Genomic DNA, 19,559 nt, shown 5'->3' with positions numbered 1-19,559 from the left:
AAATTGCACTTCTTGTAGCCAGAATTCACACTTCGAGAATTTGGCATAAAGCTTTTCCTTTCTTAACAAAGTTAAGAGTGCATGTAAGTGCTTACAATGTTCCTCCTGACTTTTGGAATAAATAAGTATATCGTCAATGAACACGATTACAAATTTATCAAGTATGGTTTACAGATCCTATTCATCATGTCCATAAATGCAGCTGGAACATTTGTTAATCCAAAGGGCATGACTGTAAACTCATAATGACCATACCTAGTTCTGAAAGCAGTTTTAGGTATGTCCTCCTCTTGTACTTTCAATTGGTGATATCCAAATCTTAAATCTATCTTAGAGAAATACCTAGCTCCTTGCAATTGATCAAAAAGATCATCAATCCTAGGTAATGGGTATCGATTCTTAATTGTGATTTTATTCAATTCCCTATAATCGATACACATCCTCATTGATCCATCTTTCTTTTTCACAAACAATACTGGTGCACCCCAAGGGGATGAACTAGGTTGTAAGAATCTTTTGCTTAGTAATTCATCTAATAGCTTTTTCAATTCTAGCATTTCAATAGGTGCTAATCGATAAGGTGCTTTAGCTATTGGTGCAATACCTGGAATTAAATGAATTCTAAACTCTACTTCCCTATCAGGTGGTAAAACAGGTAATTCTTCTGGAAAAACATCTGGGTATTCTGAAACTATAGGGATGTCCTGGAGTTCCTTACTCTTAGTGTTAATGATTACAGAAATCATATACACCATTTCTTGTTTCCTTGAATAACTAGCCAATTTCATTACTGAAATGAATTTCAGTGGCTTTCGAGGTCTATCTCCTGTAATTAGAATTACTTCTCCTGTGGGAGTATGGATTTCTACGAAATTCTTATCACACAGGATTCGAGCATGGTTGGCTATTAACCAATCCATTCCTAATACCACATCGAATCCGGCTAAATTCATAGGTAACAGGTTTGCAGAAAACTTATGGCCTAATAATTCTATCTTTACTTCTTGCAAAACCTTGTCTATGTTGACAGAATTTCCATCTGCCGTTTCAACAGTAAAGATCTGCCTAAGGGTATTTAGAGGTAAGTTAAGAGCTTGACAGAATGCAGTATTAATGAAACTTTGGTTTGCACCAGAATCAAATAATACTTTTGCATAGACGTTATGTACTAAGAACGTACCCGCTATCACGTCTGGAATGAGTTCGGCTTCTTGAGTGGTCAGCTGGAATGCTCGTGCATTTTTCTTAGTAGTTCCTTCGGTTGTTTTAGCTCTACTGTCTGCTGGTTTAGCTAGCTTAGGACATTCAGACTGGAAATGTCCTGTTTCTTTGCAGTTATAACAGACTCTTGTTTTCCTTCTGCAGTCTTCTTCCTGATGTCCTTTCGCCTTGCAGAAGTTGCAAAATATATTGCACTGTCCATAGTGTTTCTTTTTGCAATTTTTGCAGAAAGGAGGTGATGAGGATTGCCCTGTTCCCCTCTTTTTGAACTTATTGTTACTATTACCCATGCGAAATCCTTGGGTAATCTTCTGAGCCAATTCCTTCTTGCGATCTTCTTCTCTGGTGCGGACTAGTTCATCGGTTAAGGTATTAGCTAATTCCACAGCATCGTCAATCGTGCGTGGTCTCGCAGCTTTAACGATGTTACGGATTTCTCCAATTAATCCCCAAATATAACGGGAAATAAGTACCGGTTCTGGCGAAGCCAGGGAAGGTACCACTCTCGCATATTCGAAGAATGTCGAAGTATATCCTCGACAGTCTACACCTAACATACGATGACTCAGGAACTTGTTTGCCATTTGTTCCTTCTCGTATTCGGGACAGAATTTTCTTTCGACAAGACTCTTAAATTCTTCCCAATTCATTGCATAGGCCACCCTTCTTCCTTTTGCTTGTAGCACCGTGTTCCACCATTCTAGCGCCTCTTCTTTGAACAAGTTTGACGCATACATCACTTGATCTTCTTCAGCACATTTACTTATTGCAATTACTGCCTCGGTTTTCTCTAACCAACGCAGTGTTGCAGTTGCCCCTTCATTACCTGCAAATTCTGCGGGTTTACAGGCAAGAAATCCTTTGTAAGTGCAACCAGGCGTTGCAGCTTTCATTCTCTTAGGGAGTGGGGCCTGTTGCGGATCATGATCGCCATGATTGCCGCCTCCATTTATGTTGTTACTGCCGTTATCTTCCGGAATACGTTTACTAGGAATTAATTGTGGTTCGGCAGGTTTCTGAACAGCAGCCACAATTTCTGGAATAGCATTGGCTATCCCTTGAGCAATAAAGTGCTCAATATCTTGTCTAGTTATATATTGATCTTCCTGATTTTGCTCAGACTGATTTACTTCATTAACTGGTTCACTATTAGCGTTTTCCATCTGCTAATTAGTATTAATAGAAATTATTAGTGTCTAATTATTAATACCAAAATCACAGATAAACACATAGATCAATATAACATGCAAGCATAGCCAAAATTGTCGATGCCTCGACTTCTGTTTTGGTTTATATATTATACCTGCTTCAATACACACTTTTTATCTTACAGTGTTTTATTTCCCATTTTACAGAATCAGTTTTACTATATTAGTTATAATACAAACAAACTTCTCCAAACCCCTCCTATCTTTTTGGTTCGCTGGCAGTTTCAGTAACGACGCTCCCTCTCGTCGTACTTCCAAGAAATCTGCTCCCCCATTTCCCGGATCCTATTCCCGGTGCCTATCAGTTCTTCACCAAACTGACGCAGTTCAGCTAAATTTTCATAGCTCATTGGCGGATTAGGGATAGGTTCTGGATCAAACTGTGGGAGAAAACTATAGGGACTATTAACTATATTTTGGAATTGCCAGTCATTGGTCCACCATTCCTCCATTTGGCCTAATGGTCGGGTGTGAACTAGTGGGTCTGGAATAGCTGGTCCTAGGTTTATTGGGAATTGAGCTGTAGCAGGATAAGAGAAGAGATTATCGTTGATACGCTCTAGAACATCACAATTATCCAGTAGGCGGTCTATTTCGTCTTGGAATGTGATTTCCTCAGACTGTTTAGAGCTTTCTCCGATCTCTATTCCCTTTTGCTTTAGGTCTATCCCTATTTCTGCTGGCTTGGAACTTTCTCCGGTTTCTATTTCTTTTCCCTTGCTCACACTCACAGGGTTTTCTATTTTAGGGATTCTCCTAGGTTTCCTTCTGCGCACCTTTCGCCACCCTACATATCTTCTCTTCTTTTTAGGTTTTGCTTTTTCCAGCGGTGGAGCTTGGAATTCCAGAGGTTCCTCTATGTCAGCAACGTAACCAGTGAAGTTGTGGGAGACTTCAATTGGCACAGGATAGAGGTTGACGTTCTGAAACGCTTCTGATATCTCACTCATGCTGTGTAGCATATATGCAAAATGCACAAAATGTTAAGTTAAAACTTTGGAACAAAGCTTAACAAATAAACATTTTTATTGCACACCAATTTGTACAACATAACAGCAAACAGAACACACTCAGATCTATTTATTTATTTACTGGGAAGTAAATATTTCTAGATTTAAAGCTTAAAGATTTGCATTTTCTGCTATAGTAGCGAGCAGATACAGATTTGCCCATTTTTCATCTAAGTTATTTTCTCCTGATGGATTACTGTTAATTTCCTGAATTTCCGGGTTAAACCTCACTTTCTTGGTTTGGGGTTTCTTTTTCTCTTGACTCTTCCTAATAATCAAATTCCTTTTCTCTGGTGTAAGTGGATTTTCGTAATTTGCCTTACGGACAAAGATTCCTTCCTCTAACTTGACGGAAGTTTTGGAGGAAGAGGTTCCCTGTTCTTTAGGTGTACTATCTAATTTGCGGTAGATAGCAGAAATCTTTTGTTTACCCATACTGAAATTTTTTTAACAATTAATCAGTTAATAAGCATATATTCACAGAATGACAAACAAAATTTTCCTAATTAAAATAGTGAGCTTAATCAGTAAGCTTAAAACAGTGGCTCTGATACCACCTTTTCCTGTCACGGCCCCCGACCCGGTTTGACCCGTTTCAGGAGCCGCGGGACAGGAATCCCGTGGTATTTAATTTAGGCGACAACGGAAGTCTTTTTAAAACAGGATCTTTCAATAATTTAAACTGCCCGTTTCATAACTTAGGGATAAATTCCCGAAATTTACAATAATGTGATTTCTCAGGGAAATCTTTATTTTCAAAACATGTTCATTTATTTATTTACATTGAGCCACTTTTCTTAGCTGGGAGTGCTCCACGGCACTTTTCTTTGCTCATACCAGATCACCTGAAACATGTTTGAAAAAGGTTTTGTCAGCGGGGAAATACTGAGTGAATCATTCATTTTACTGAAAACGACACATTTGTTATAATCTACAGTATTAAGGGGAATTACAATGTTTCTGATATCAAACCAACTACCCACAGTATTTGTCACTCGACCTTCCATTGGCTAGCCCATTTGTCCAATGGTGTCTGTGACTGTGGTCAGATCACCCCTTGGCCACCTGTTTGTCCAAGTGTGACGGGAAACAAGTAATGTATACAAAACCCCACATACCGGCTGTAATATGGTGATTACAAAGACTTAATCCCTGTAATTATAACTTTGGAAAATAATTTGGAGTTTTGTAAAACAGTTGATAAAAAGAAGAATGACTCACATTGCAGATTTACGAGCAGAGTATAAGCTTTACTGATTAGCCTGCTAACCTAATTTAAATAACAATGCACACACACAAACGGGATTAGTAACTAATTCAGCAGTTACGTCAATTCACGAGATTAAACCCTCACAACGATTATCAAGTGCGATACTTAACAATTCAATGAATTCACAACGAATGACAGAGCATAGTCCGAATTCGAACAGCACTCAAACATTCAAGTTGAAATCACAATGAATAACAAAGTACAGGCTCAATGTGAGCAGCACTCGGACAATCGTTGGATAGTTATAATCGATCGGATGTTGAATCGTAATAGCGATCGAGTTATTACCCTGATTGCGGCAGCACCTCGTGATCGTGTGTGTGTTTATTGTGGTATTATGGCCTTAACTCGACGTACAGACAGCAACTTTACGTCGTTTTAACTTCTACATGTGAGTGCCAATGTCGGCTATTTATAGCAATTTTTGGGGCTCCCTTACGGACCGTAAGCCTGACCCTTTACGGTCCGTAAGCTAAGCAGTCTAATTCATAGGCTGCCTAGCTCGGGACTAGCCTTGGTGAATCAAAACAATTGGCCAATCAGAAGTTTGCAACGTTTTATTTTAGATAATTATCAACTAGGTTTTGCCCCCCTCGAGTTTCAGGGGCCCTGATCCTGATTCCGATCATTCTGAAAATTTTAGGGCTAGTGCGGAATTACTTGGGTGTCTCAATTAGGGTTTTCTTATTGACTAATTATTGTCCTAATTATTGATTTTAGTGACAGTTGTTACAGTTTCCCCATTTGCTGTCTCTACTAGACATTCTTGTGGGAGTTTAGTTAATGGTTGATTGAGAATTTTGCAAAACGAAGTACTAATAAAACTTTGGTTCACACCAGAGTCAAATAATACTTTAGCAAAAACATCATTAACTAAAAACGTACCGGCAATCATGTCCGGAATCATCTTTGCTTCTTCTGCTGTCAGCACAAATGCTCTAGCATTTTTAGTAGTCTTGTTATTCATGGCTGGAGCTAGTTTCAGACAGTTTTGCTTGATATGACCTTTTTCCCGACAGTTGAAACACATTCCATTGTTAGGTTTCTTCCTACAGTCTTCTTCCTTGTGTCCTGGTATCTTGCAGAAACTACAGTAGGTAGAGCATCTTCCTGAATGCTTCTTCTTGCAGGCCTTGCAGTAAGGTGCAGAGGTAGAACTTACATTTTTCCCACGGTTGGAATTACCGTAGCGGTATTCTGGGGTAAGCCTTTGAGCTAGGTTTCTCCTCTGATCTTCTTCCCGTGTACGTACTAATTCATCAATCAAGGTATTTGCTAGTTCTACAGCTTCTTCTATAGTTTGGGATCTAGCTGCCTTGACTACATACCTAATCTCACCGATTAATCCCCAGATGTAACGGGAGATTAGTACTGGTTCTGGTGAGGCAAGGATTGGCACTATTCTAGCATATTCAAAGAATGTAGTAGTATAACCCTTACTATCCACTCTAGTCATTCTTAGGTTTAGGAACTTATTTGCTATCTGTTCTTTTTCATTGGGATGGCATAATTTCCTTTCTACCATATTCTTAAATTCCTCCCATTCCATATTGTAAACCCTGTCACTTCCCCTAGACTGGAGGATAGTGTTCCATCATTCTAAGGCTGAGTTCTTAAACAGATTGGAAGCAAACATTATCTTATCCTCTTCCGCGCACTTGCTTATTTGAAGACTGCCTCAGTCTTTTCTATCCAGCGTAGAGTTGCAATGGGTCCTTCATTGCCGAGAATTCTATTGGTTTACAGGACCCGAATTCTTTATAAGAACAACCATAAGACATGGTTCTTCTTCTTTTGGGAATGGGCACTTGAAGTATTGGTCCATTGTTTACGCTATTTTCTGGTTCAGTAGGTCGCTTACTGCCATTGTTACTTTTATTATCGGCTTCCTTAACTGTTTAAATAATATACGGCATTGCGTCTATAATCCCTTGTGCCACTATGTGTTGGTTGACACTGTTATCCACTTGGTTTCCATTATTATTGTTGTTCGGGTTATCAATGTTATTCTGATTATCGTTATTCTGGTTTTCCTGGTTCACTTCGTTGTCCATCTGAATTTTAAACATTTGCCAATTATTAATGTCACAAAATAATATTTAATGCAAACAATCACATAACACACATATTGATCAAAATCGTCGAACATTGCGACTTACTCTTTCTTATATAGTATGCATCCATATATATTACAATGCAACTGGAATTGAAATTACAATACTATTAGCCATCCGTATCTATTGTCTAGATTTTTTTTTCAAACATACACACATATTATATATATATATATATATATATATATATATATATATATATATATATATATATATATATATATATATATATATATATATATATATATATATATATATATTATTACTATAATTACTAATGATAGGGGTTCATCCGAAAGTCCATAATACGCTCGACATATTTCCAGACGAGTCGTTCCCCTCTCTGCCTCATCCTTTCACTACCTTCTAAAATCTCCTCACCAAAGGCTCGGAGTTCTTGCACATTTTCTGCACTCATTGGGGGTGCAGGGGCTGGTACTGGGTTTGGGAACTGGGGCATGGGTTCTTGGTATGGGTAAGGGTTCTCTAGAATTTCCCTGATGAATTGATCATTATCATAATAGGGGTCTAGAGGGTCTAGATCTGGGTAAGCTGCTAGGTTTGGCATAGGTTCTTTGGGTATTGGATAACGTTGCTGGTAATCCCTATGGTTGTCAAACCACGGGTCGTAGTTTGGGTCTAAAGGATTGGGTGCTGGAACTCTAGGTATCTCTGCTGGGTCAAAATCATGCATTTGGATTTGGTTTTCTGGGTTGGCTTCAATCTCCATTTGTTGTGTGGGAAACAAAGGTAATGGCTGGGGTGCAGTGAGTTGCTCTAAATTAGGGTCTGCAGCTGTAGTTGCTAAAATATGGAAATTTGCTAGACTCCTATTGAGCATATCCTGGGCATGAGCATCAGTTTCTCTCTTAGCGGCTGCTAAAACACGTTGCTGTTGTAGCTTTTTCTTCCTTTTCCTACGTTCATGTGCTCCTCTGCTGAACCATCCTCTCTTTTTAGGAGGGAATGGCTCTTCAGACTGGGCTTTGAACACGAATATCCCATCTTCATTGTCCGCTGAATACCCTGAGAGGGTAGGCTGTGAAGAGGTGCCTTCATCCCTAGGTGAGCTGGACAACTGACGGTAAGCGTCTGAAGGTCCTTGGTCGCTCATACTGTAAACTAACAAATAGTCAAATAACACACAACAATAAAATACAGATATGCACGTAGTTCCTAGAAGTTTCCTAACATTCTGAATAATATCTTGGTGTCAGCAGAACACTTCTGTGGCTGAATCAGTGGCTTGGCTCTGATACCACCTTCTGTCGCAACCCACGTCTCCTAATTAACCGGGAACGGGCGGCCGCGGCCAATTTTAGTGGTATCGGTGTTTATCATTTTGGCAGCGGAAATTACATCAGGACCGTAGTTGGGAAATATGTTATCAGAGTAAAATACCACATTTTATAATATTAAACACGTAGGAAAAATCCCAAGTTTTAAGTACACACTTTTTCATAGGGATAAACCCTATTTTATTTAATAAAAACATCTCTTTATTTTATGTAACTTTTATAGCCATTTTTCCAAGCCTCCAGTGCTGTCCAGCTGGCTTCTATTTGGCTTTCACATTTTGTTACCTGAAACACGTTTAAAAACATTTTGTCAGTGGGAAATACTGGTGAGTGAATCCCAGTTTAATCAAGATAATTAAAACCTTTGTATAGTATTGAGGGCGGTCGCGCAATTACATTTGTTTCCATCTACTTTAATTACCACCCACGGTACTGTCAACCCGACTTGTGGTCATGTTACTACTCACAATGTAGTAACAAATTTTGTATACAAAACCCCAACATACCGACGATAATTGTAGAATACAAATACTCAATCACTGTATAATATAATATTAATTGCTTGAGGTTTTGTAAAACAGTTTGAAAATGAAGATTACTCACAAAAAGGTTTACACAAAAAGAGGATTACTCACAAAAAAGGTTTACACAAAAATAGGATTACTCACATTGCTGTCTTAGGGTTTTCCTTAAGGATTTTGTGGTGATTATCTATTAAATACACAAATGCACACGTGTTAGTATAATAACCCCATATTTACGTTAGTAATACCCTCCCCGAGACGGCATTTCAACGACTACGTCGGGCAGAACCTCGACAACCGTTACAGAACCCTAGATCAATCGGGCAGCGTATCTAATATGTAACCGGGGTTATGATACTTACAACGTGGCAGGGCTTCGCTAATTAGGGGGTATAATGCCAGAAAATTACTTTAACTATGCAGAAATTCGAGAGAGAAAGTTGTTGTGAGCGATCAGAATGAACAGCCGATGCCCTCAATTTATAAGGCCGATTATTGTCTAAGTCGCGCCCCGCGTAAGAGAAGGAGGGAGCCTTCGCGCCCTGCGAGGCCAGCTAGGGTAACACTAGGTGTGACACGAGGCTGCCACATGGCGGCCTAGGGGCTCGCCCTGACTCCGAGCTGTCGCGGCCCGCGTAGGAACACAAGGGGGTCTTCGCGCCCCGCGAGCGACCCCAAAGTTTTGGTTTTATTTTATTTTTAATTATATATGGTACTTAGGATCCGGTTTTCGCATACGGGGTGTATTTTAAGACGTATTGAGATATTTTAAATATTTTTAGGGTGTCGAAAAATTTAGGAGGGTTGTTATACTGATGCTAATAAAAGTAGATGGACGTGCAATATCTCCAGTGCAACACCACGTAAAAACATGTCCAATTATGTATAGACACGTGTCCTAAACTCAAATATATGAAAGATTGAGTTTGAAGGACTAAAGTTGACAAATGGTGAAGTTATGTATGCAAGGGAGTAAAAGTGTTAACATGCCAAAACTTGAGCCTCTGAATGACAATACTCGGATAATATATTCTTAATCAAGTGATTGATTGAATATAACGAGCCGTTCATAAATATAATCGGGAGATTATAAAGCTACAGGGATTAAACGTGTCAACATGTTAATTCTACCTCTGAGTGACCTTTTAATATTCCTAAAGCTTTTCAAAATATAAGAATGCACCCTCATACATATCTGATGATGAATCCATAAAAATACGCTGAATTTGGGATGATACATTCAATTTTCATGAGATAAGTTCTCACATGCCAAAAGCCGACAATACTTCATTATGGCCCTTTCTAAAGAATCCAAGGAAGACACAAATGCATGGCATCATATTCTTGCAAAGCAGACCTGATTATGTGGACCATTCCTACTGAAATTATCTGAAAATTCGGGTTAAAGAAATGCATGGTCAAGTGTATGAAAGTCCTAAAATGTTTGTCCTCTGGTCATCGGTTACGGACCGTATGGCCCTAGGCTTACGGTCAGCAAGGAGGTAACTGGGCGATGCATTTCAGGTTCGGTTACGGACCGCATTCATTCGGACTTACGGTTCGTAAGAGTTGAATACGGTCCGCAAGGGCTTCAGCTTACGGTCCGTAAGCTTGTCGCTGGGTAGAATTTATGGACAGATGTATGTTTCAGCTGTGTAACCGCCTTATTCTCATTCTATTCGAAACAAGGGACTATTGGACGCTTTTTATAAACTACTAGGACACCTGGGGTGATCCTAAGAGGTCCCATGACAGCTGCTAATGATCCAAGAGATTGGGATGTACTATATAAGGAGCATTAGTGTTGAGTCCTCAAAACTCACATTTGCAACATCACTCAAAAACCAACTTCTGGAGCTTGCATCAGTAGGAGAAGATTACCAAGTGTAGAAAAGACAGCTTGGACCTTTAGTAAGCCTCTAATTACTTGCTTAGTCATTTTAATTAGCTTAATTACCTAAAATTCAAACTTGTCGTAAATTAGATTTGACTTTCGTTTTAATCACATATGGATCAGCCACTGATCAAATTGAAAGTGGTTATGGAACCATAATGAGGTAGGTGATTAACCCCTAAAAGGGCACCTTCTAATTATCTCGTTTGACTAGGCAATTGTCGGGTCAAAGTAGTTTGACAAAAAGTCAAACTGGACAGAATGTTTGAAAATGATTAAAATTAATAAAACAGAAGTTCTAAATTATATTTTAACATTCAAATGACTTGGTAATTAATATTAAAACATGTTTTATCAGTCCTAACCCGTCAATTAATAGTCTAAGGTCAGTTTATAACCGAAAGTCGCAAAAGCTTGACTTTTGCTTTGACTTTCAGTTCTGACCCGTTCAAGCTTAATTCTCCCATGTTTTAAGCTTCCATTAGGACCACATTACTCAGTAGTATAACCCTCTGAAGTTATATTGTATGATGCCTAGTGGTTTGAAGTATACGCACTTGATCGTAATTATGCTTAAAAATGCCATAAATGCCCTTTTTACACACAACTGAGATTTTTAGCAATGTGAATGGACAAACACCTTTGCTACTGATATTTAGACTTGTCCCGAAAATTTGACATCAGTTTGAGGTCTAGAATAGGAGTTATGCTCAATAGCGTAATTAGAAAGCTTTTTATTAATTTAATGGCGTAATTAGCATAAAGCCTATCTAAACCCAATTTTTGATACCAAAATTTTTACCTACTGATGTAAAATAATATTTTGGGATTTTTGAAAATTTTTATTTATTTTTAGGCTGAGCATAACATAGGTTATAGCTTGATTTCGGTAATTGTCGGTTTAACCTTTTCATGCATAAAATGAGTTTTACATAACATTTTAATGCCAAACCTTTTGCTACTAATTCTATATGATAAATAAAGTATTTTGAAATTTATGAACTGATCAAAAACTCAGATTTCCTATTTTAACCCGAACATCCCTTAAACCGACTTTTAAGCATTTTAAGCACCTAGTATGGATCAAAACTATTTTTGGCATATAAAACTTATTACCCACTGATGTTTTAAGTTAATTTATATAATTAAACAGTAAGCCAAAGTTTTTAAACTCAGAAGTCTATTTTGACCTTTAAAGCCTATGTGAAAATTACCAAAATGCCCCTACGGTGCATAATTTGGTTATACAAGATAAATTTCACATATATAAAGTACCCTATTGTTATAACTTATAAAAATACATATTTTTACTGATTTGATCAGACCTGAAACTCAGTTTAATATTAAAACACTTTTATGAGCATTAAAATTACTAAAATGCCCTTATGGGACTTATTTTGGTTTAAATTATTTTTGGGCTTATATGTTAACATCTTACATGTATTAACATATTTTGAGCATAATAACGATTAAGACCTGTATATAATTTATTTGGTTACCCGTTACATGTTTATGCGTTTGGATCCGTTTACGTTACTAGTTTACGTAAAATAGCCGAAACGGGCTTAACCTTATTATTAAATTCTCAATTTCCAGAATGTGTTTAGTTTACCTATATTATACAAGTATCCAAGCTTGTCGGGTCTAAACCACATTCTATTCCGGTCTCCACTTAATCTAGCGTTTAGAACCGTAAGGTTTCCTTCTAGCTAGACGGTCTAAGTCCTTGACTTAATTAAAGACCCATTAGCATCCTAATAGGTTAATAAACCTTCTATACAGATTAAATAGCTTCCGGTAGAAGGTGCCTTCAAAAAGCTTTAGGATTATACTGCTAGCATCAGGTAAATACTTTTAACTTATTTTCCTTTATACGGGCTTGGGATATGGTATTATAATAATACCACTTGGTCGGGTATGAAATCATTTAATCAGATTGTGATTAATAAATTTCATAACCCGTTTTAATCTGTTTTGCTTGATAACATGAACATTGGGGGTTAATCTGACCGGTCCTGGATATCCTCAGCTCATTTCATTTGAAAATGGCAACGACCTATGCACGGGGTGTAGGCATACACCTGACAGATGCAAATGCTAAAATATAAACCCACATGTTGGGGATAACTCCTTTGTGGGTTCTATAAGTGGTGAGTCGGTTAATCACGACCGGCTTCCAACCGGCCCCAATTGTATGACAAACATATAATTCGGTATACAAGATTATCTTTAAATAATTGTCCCAAGTTATAAATGATTTGTGCCATCTGCACTTAAATCAATTTTCATAAATGTTTTCAAAAGAGTCAGTTAATTGTATTTATCAGTGTAAACTGACGTATTTTCTTAAAAGACTGATTGACAGGTACCTCTCGTAATAGGCTGGAGCTATAGGGTGTCAATAGAGGATTTTGCAAATCCATAAGATACCTGAAGTCTGTTGTTTTGTTTCTTTGTGCATTTATGATCCGCCTGCGGATCTTATTACATTCCAGTCTGTATATTCTAAACTAAAACACTCAGACATTATGGTTTTTAATACTTTTTACCAAGCCTTCCGCTGTGCTATATTATTGTGTGTATTGACAATGATGATATCAACTACGTCACGATACTCCCCGCCGGGCCCACCTGTAATATGTCGAAATATCGGGGTGTGACAAGTTGGTATCAGAGCCAACATTGAGTGAATTAAACCCTAACCTTTTGTGTTTAATCTCAATGACATAATACGCACATTCCTTAGACTCTCGAGTCTAGGAAAATCCTAGGATTTATTCTTAACTTTCCTTTGCTATTTATATTTAATTTTGTTTTATTCTCTTGTTTTGTCAGGAAGCCCAACTGCAATGCCTCCAAGAGTTAGGGGTAGAGGGAAGGGTCCCATGCGAGGGGGACCATCGACAGTAGGACCTTCACACCGACGCACTCCATCTGCGTCATTTTCCAGTTCTGACTCTCACAATCTGTGGGGTCACTCTTACGAGCCAGCGAGACATTCTATCTCGTTGAGCTCCTCACCTTCATTCCATCCATCATTCGGGCCGCCTGTCGCAGACGAGCCCCGGCATTCGCACCATTCTCAACACTCCCATCACTCCCATGAATCTCACCAATCTTACCATTCGTTGCACTCTCATTCGTTTCACCATTCGGATTCTACCTATTCGTCGGCACAGTTTAATCCGAATGATTATGTTAACGACTTCTTGGGCTACAACCCTTTGGGCCCTGAGGACCATTTTTCTCAGGAAATGGAATTGGACGACGACCCAGACCCGGAGATGCAGACCGGAACACCTGGCCACCCAATTAGCATTTCAAGCGGTTCCCCATTTCAGGGATCACCGTACCGTGGGCCTGATTCATTTCAAGAGAAGATGGCCACTTATGATTGGTACTTTACTCCTTCGTACCATAGCTCTCCAGCTCAACCTCCTTTGATTGAGCCCCAGCTTCAAGCAGTTTCACCTCCACCACTTCCTGTTGAGGAGCCGCCTCAACAGCCACCTCAGCCACCTCCCGAGCCTCTAAGGCGAAGGAGGAACGCACGTATATCCGTGCAAGGAGGACCTCGTTTTAGTTCTCCTCAAGGTTCGAGTTCTTACCCTCCTATTCCCGAGGACCCCCAAATGGGTGGACCCTCGAACGCGGTGCCGGAGAACGATCCTCCGCCAGCTTCTTATGCACCACCACAGCCGCCTATGGGTTTCGACAACCCGATCTCGACTTACCCAGGTTCTTCTGGGTACACTCCTTTTGAAAACCCAATGGGTTACCCATCAGATTATGGAACTCATGATCCGTACCTTACAGCTGCAGAATACCATCATCTTTACCCTTCTTCTTACTCTCCAGTTTATCCAATTGGATACCCGGTGCAGGGTTATCAATACCCGCCTTACCAGCAACCTCCTCCTCCCCAGCAGCAGCAGCAAACTCAGGAGATCCTGGAAAGGTTAGATAGGGTTGAGCATGAGGGCCTTGCAAACCTTCTTAAAGGCAAGAAGAAGTAGGGAGTTATTTAATTTTCTTGTATTGTCTTTAATCAAGTCCCTGTGAGGACATTATTTTATTTTCAGTATCAAAGTCCCTGTGTGGACTTGTTTCCTATTTCTATAGCCCCTGCGTGGGCAGTTTGTTTTTCTAAGACCCGTGTAGGGCACCGTGTAATCGTTAATGTTTAATGAAGTTTATCTTTGGTTTTTAAATATGTATTTTATTACATCATTTTATATCATCTCGATTTTTAAATTGATCTGCCAAAGAAATTCTTAGAGGTATAACCTAGCCAAAATATTAATTGGCTATGATGGTACAACCTTTTTAAGACAGTAAATCCTTGTTAACATCTAAAAATATATTAACATTCCTGGCTGTGCGGTACGAGAAACCACACAAGTTCCCAAAAATGTACTTGGATTTTTCCAAGTCTCTTATGTATAGCTTGAATGATCAATGCGAATCATGGCTAATAAACATCAAATTGATGTGTACACCAAAACATCCATTAGAGATGTATGCTTATAAGCAAAGGTGTGAAAATGACAATAATGGTTTTATTTTAGGGTTATTGGATTTTATCACCCGCAACTATCGGCCTTTGGCCGATGACACCCGCAACTAACACTTTGACACCCGGCACCCCCAACTTGACTTTTTGTTTGCACTGGCACCGCTCAGTTAAATATTCTCTAACTTGGTTAGTCATTTCTCCGACATGGCACCATTTGGCTGATGTGTAAATGCTGATCTGGATGATGAGGTGTTATGTCTCTTTATCCCTCTCGTTTATAACACACAGACATCCCAAAGTAAACCCTAATCTCCATTTCTTCAATTTATCCCACAAAATCACTTCAATAGCTCCGATTCATCCCACAAAATCACAGTAAGCACTTCGATTCATCCCACAGAAACCCTAATCGAGATGAGTTCATCTTCCAATTCATCGTGGAGTGTGAACCGAACCCCTAAATTGTTCAAGGTTGATTTAGATGGAAACTTGTATTGTCATCATGAAGTTGTTGCTGTTCTTCGCATCGCTGGTCCTAAGAGTGTTCGGCCTGTAAGTTGTTTACTTATGGATTAAACTTAATTCTTGTTGAAACTGAGGTTGGTATATTGTTTTGTAGTTATCCGATTGCAAGTTCTTTATGTGGAAACAAGATTTCGACAAATTTTTCGAAGCACATTCAACCTGTAGTTCAAGTCCAATCAGTTATCATGAATTGAAAAGGAGAACTTGGAATTGCAGAACAAGTTGCTACTCGAAGAGAACAGGATGCTGAAAAGACAAATTCTTGGCAAAAAGTCCATGTGGAAGCAACCATTTCTGTTTACTATGTGTTTTGTCATTGCATTATGGATGTACATTTTGAACAAGTGATTTAATTAGGTTGTACAATATTGAAGTAATTAATGACAGTTGCTTAGTCTGTTTTGAGTCATTTGTCATGATTTGGTAATTTCCAAACCAAAGTGCAGCCAACATAAGTGCAGCAAACATCTGTTTTGACCCATATCAGCAAACATAAGTGCAGCAAATAGTTTTCAGTTTTGACCCATTTGTCATGTTTTTGTGATAACCAAACCAAAGTGCAGCCAAACACAAGTGACCAATATCTGTTTTGACCCATTTGTCATGTTTTTGTGATAACCAAACAAAAGTGCAGCCAAACATAAGTGAATGACCAACAATATCTGTTTTGACCCATTTCATCCCAAATACATGAACAACAACAATACATGAATGACCAATATCTGTTTTGACCCAAAGTGCAGCCAAACATAAGTGACCAATATCTGTTTTGACCCAGTTGTCTGTTTTGACCAAACATACACGAACAAATGACCAAATTACCCCTGCAAGCCTTAAAACTCATATAACCCACTGCATATATATACCACACCTGTATAATGACCAAATTACCCCTGCAAGCCTTAAAACTCATATAACCCACTGCATATATATAACACACCTGTAAAATGACCAAATTACCCCTGCAAGCCTTAAAACTCATATAACCCACTGCATATATATAACACACCTGTAAAATGACCAAATTACCCCTACAAGCCTTAAAACTCATATAACCCACTGGATATATATACCACACCTGTAAAATGACCAAATTACACTTGCATCATTAATATTAACTAACCAAAACATTACATACCACATTAAGTCATTACATTACATAGATCCATTACTTAACATTAAGCCTACATGATTCTTGTCCAAAAGAGGCATTACAAAACACTAAATTGTCCAAACATAAGTCAAACATTCACCAACTAAGCACATCCTTCTCTGTTACCCTTCCCTCTTGGTCTTCCTCTTTTAGCTGACAGTTTGCCCCCTCTTTGACTGGTGGGTTGGCTGTTGAGTTGACTTGTCTGCTGAGTTGACTGCTGTTGAGTTGACTGTTGTGTTGATTGCTGTGTTGACTTTCTCTTCCTTATGTTCCCCTTCTGTCTCTTTGATCCAGGTTCAGCTGTGAGCAATAAAATCACATTAGTTAGCATAATTAGAGATCTACAACAAATGAAATAAAACACTAAATGCCCACCTGTATTCATCTTCCCTTTTTCAGCACATTTTCTCTTGTTATGACCTCTTGCTCCACAAATACCACATGTCATTATAACCCCATGCTTAGTTAGTTTTCCTGGCTTTTTAGGATCCTCATGAGGGTCTCTCTTTCTGTTCTTCTTAGGCCTACCAGGAGCAACTTTTATTGGAGGTGGATCCATTGGATAATCAACCTTTGGCCAATACTTTTCACTTGGCAATGGAGGGATTGTCAAGTCATAAATCTTCATGTATGTATATTTGTGGTAACACTGGTCCACATAATCTTCTGCATTCTTATGTAAAAACCCAGCCACCGCACACACATGCTTACATGGATATCCCCTAAGTTCCCACTTTCTACATGTGCAGGTTCTCTTATCCAAGTCAACAGATACATCATCAAAGTCTCTTACTTGGAATACTTGATAAGATGAGGGGTACACTTCACACCTATAAGTTGTACCCTTGGAAAACTCTAGTTTTTCCTGTATATTAGGGCAGATGACAACATCTTTGGTAGCCATTTCTGTTTTTTTTTTTTGTCACTAACCTACTCATGATCTGAATTCTGATATCCTCTAACATGTGAATAATATGCTTTGACCTTGCATTGATGATGTAACCATTGAATGTTTCTGCCATGTTGCTCACTATTACATCACTATAACAGCCATCTAAACATAACACCTTCCTGCATCCGGCTAAAAATCCTTTTTTGACACCATCAAAACATACAAATAATCTAAAGAATGTTTCACATGTGGCTGTTGGATCTAGATTGATAAAACCTGGTGGTGCAGTTACAAGAACAAACGTTGATGTTGGATTTGTTTTCTTCAAAATATCCATGTATGCACCAATTTTACTATAATGATCCCTCATTGATCCATGCAACTTCTTATGAGCATAAGATTTAGCCTTGTAAGCCAACCACTTAGTTATTATGACCTTATACTTCTGTTTTACAGCCAATACAATCTCCTTAGCAGACCAATTGGGCTTGGATCTAAACAATGGTAGGAACTCATTAGCTATAAAACCTGCTGTTAATTGTCTGTTCTTTATCATGTTCCTTTGGCAGGAATGTTTATTCTTCACTCTTTTAACCATATAACACTCCTCACCCTTATGAAGTGAGCACAATAAGAAAAATGGACAGCCTTCTATACACTTGACAACTATACGACCACAGTTGTCCGTTTCACTCTTAGCAAGGTACAAATTCCTACCATTAGTCACTGAATACCTTCTCACTGCCTCTTTAAAGGCATCCCTTGATGCAAACCTTGTTCCTACTTTCCAAATGAATTTCTTCCAGTTAGTGTGTTCAGTTACAGATGGAGCAGCTTCCTTATACTTCTTACCCCTGATATCATCGTCCTCACTTTCACCGGGTGTAAGAATGTCACCATCTGATTCCTCGTAGCTGTTGTACCCCTCTATATGTGCACCCACTGCATCATTAGTTTCATGCAACTTTCCCTCTATTTCTTTCTCCTTTAAGCATTCGTCAAACAACTTTTTTTGGCTTCACAATCAATATGAGTAGCCTTTCTAACTGCATCTTGTGACTGTCTCCATTCCAAGTCCTCTCTATCTGACTCAGCACCATTTACCTCTTCCAAAACCTCCTCATCATCATGATCACTACTTGGAACTAGGTCATCAATATCATTGTCATCATCCGATTCTCCTGATCCAGCTGATTCTTTATAATCACTGTCATCACTATCATCACCATATTCATTGTCTATATCCACTGAAACCCTATCAGTTGACCTAGAAGGCTTTGTGTAGGATCAGTTTTGACCACACGAATGAGTCAATCAGAGCTAGTGCTTACTGAAAATGTGGTGGAAACACATTTTCAGCATGATACAAAGATAAACGTAACAGAAAGGAGTAGAAACAGATGAATTCACACTTTAAACACTTTTTCTTCACTTGATAACGATTGCCACACGGTCAACAGTTCGACGTAGAGCACAAGACAACGTTACAAATGAAATGAACTTCAGGGTATATATAGGCATGGTGAACCGCTCTTGTGACATGTCCACATGAGCGATCCAGAGAACATACCTGGTTCGCTTTTGTGGACACATGTCACAAAAGCGGACCGACATTCTAACTTTCATAAATTTACACTTTTAACCCCTGAACTTATACAAAATAACCTATCTAGACCATATACATTAATCTAGTTTTACAAAGATGCAGGCTTTAGACATTATGAACCAACAAACTCCCCCTTCTATGAAGCCGCAGTCTTTGTCTTGAAAGTTGGTCTTCAGATAGCAGCTTTGTAATGTTCTTCACGCCCTTTAGGCTTCCTGCTCAAAGCAATTCTTATCTTTTCATTCTTTCGCTTCTCTGCCTTCTCTTCTTCCTGTTGTTTCTTCATAAACTTTCCTCTGTTTGCTTCCATCCTACGATTTTCATG

The 19,559-nt window shown here is 38.7% G+C and overlaps 2 protein-coding genes across 2 annotated transcripts in view; one reads left to right on the top strand and one right to left on the bottom strand.

Moving 5' to 3' along the window:
- The window catches only part of LOC110906536 (extensin-like), a 44,218-nt gene extending 29,663 nt beyond the window's left edge, over positions 1–14,555 (top strand). Inside the window, exon 3 of the mRNA XM_022151654.1 lies at positions 13,375–14,555. Within this exon, the coding sequence (XP_022007346.1) occupies positions 13,375–14,555 (1,181 nt within the window). The remainder of the gene's footprint in view (positions 1–13,374) is intronic.
- A 2,281-nt stretch (positions 14,556–16,836) lies between these two features.
- Positions 16,837–19,242, bottom strand: LOC110906538. Its single transcript, XM_022151655.1, has 5 exons — positions 19,199–19,242; positions 18,733–18,895; positions 17,740–18,613; positions 17,112–17,642; positions 16,837–17,036 (listed from the first exon to the last, which is right to left on the bottom strand). Exons 1-5 carry the CDS (start codon positions 19,240–19,242, stop codon positions 16,837–16,839), a joined length of 1,812 nt encoding a protein of 603 aa, XP_022007347.1.
- Positions 19,243–19,559: the final 317 nt, after the last annotated feature.

Source organism: Helianthus annuus, chromosome 14, assembly GCF_002127325.2.
Source record: "Helianthus annuus cultivar XRQ/B chromosome 14, HanXRQr2.0-SUNRISE, whole genome shotgun sequence".
Lineage (NCBI taxonomy): Eukaryota > Viridiplantae > Streptophyta > Magnoliopsida > Asterales > Asteraceae > Helianthus > Helianthus annuus.
Note: the sequence above shows the minus strand (reverse complement) of the source record. Positions and strands in the feature narration are given on the sequence as shown.

Coding starts and splice junctions, on each gene's coding strand:
- LOC110906538 (XM_022151655.1), bottom strand. CDS start 19,242: ATGTCGGTCCGCTTTTGTGACATGTGTCCACAAAAGCGAACCAG. Junction 18,896..19,198: donor TGTCCACAAAAGCGAACCAG/GTATGTTCTCTG, acceptor AAAGCCTTCTAG/GTCAACTGATAGGGTTTCAG. Junction 17,643..17,739: donor CATGGCAGAAACATTCAATG/GTTACATCATCA, acceptor AAAAAAAAACAG/AAATGGCTACCAAAGATGTT.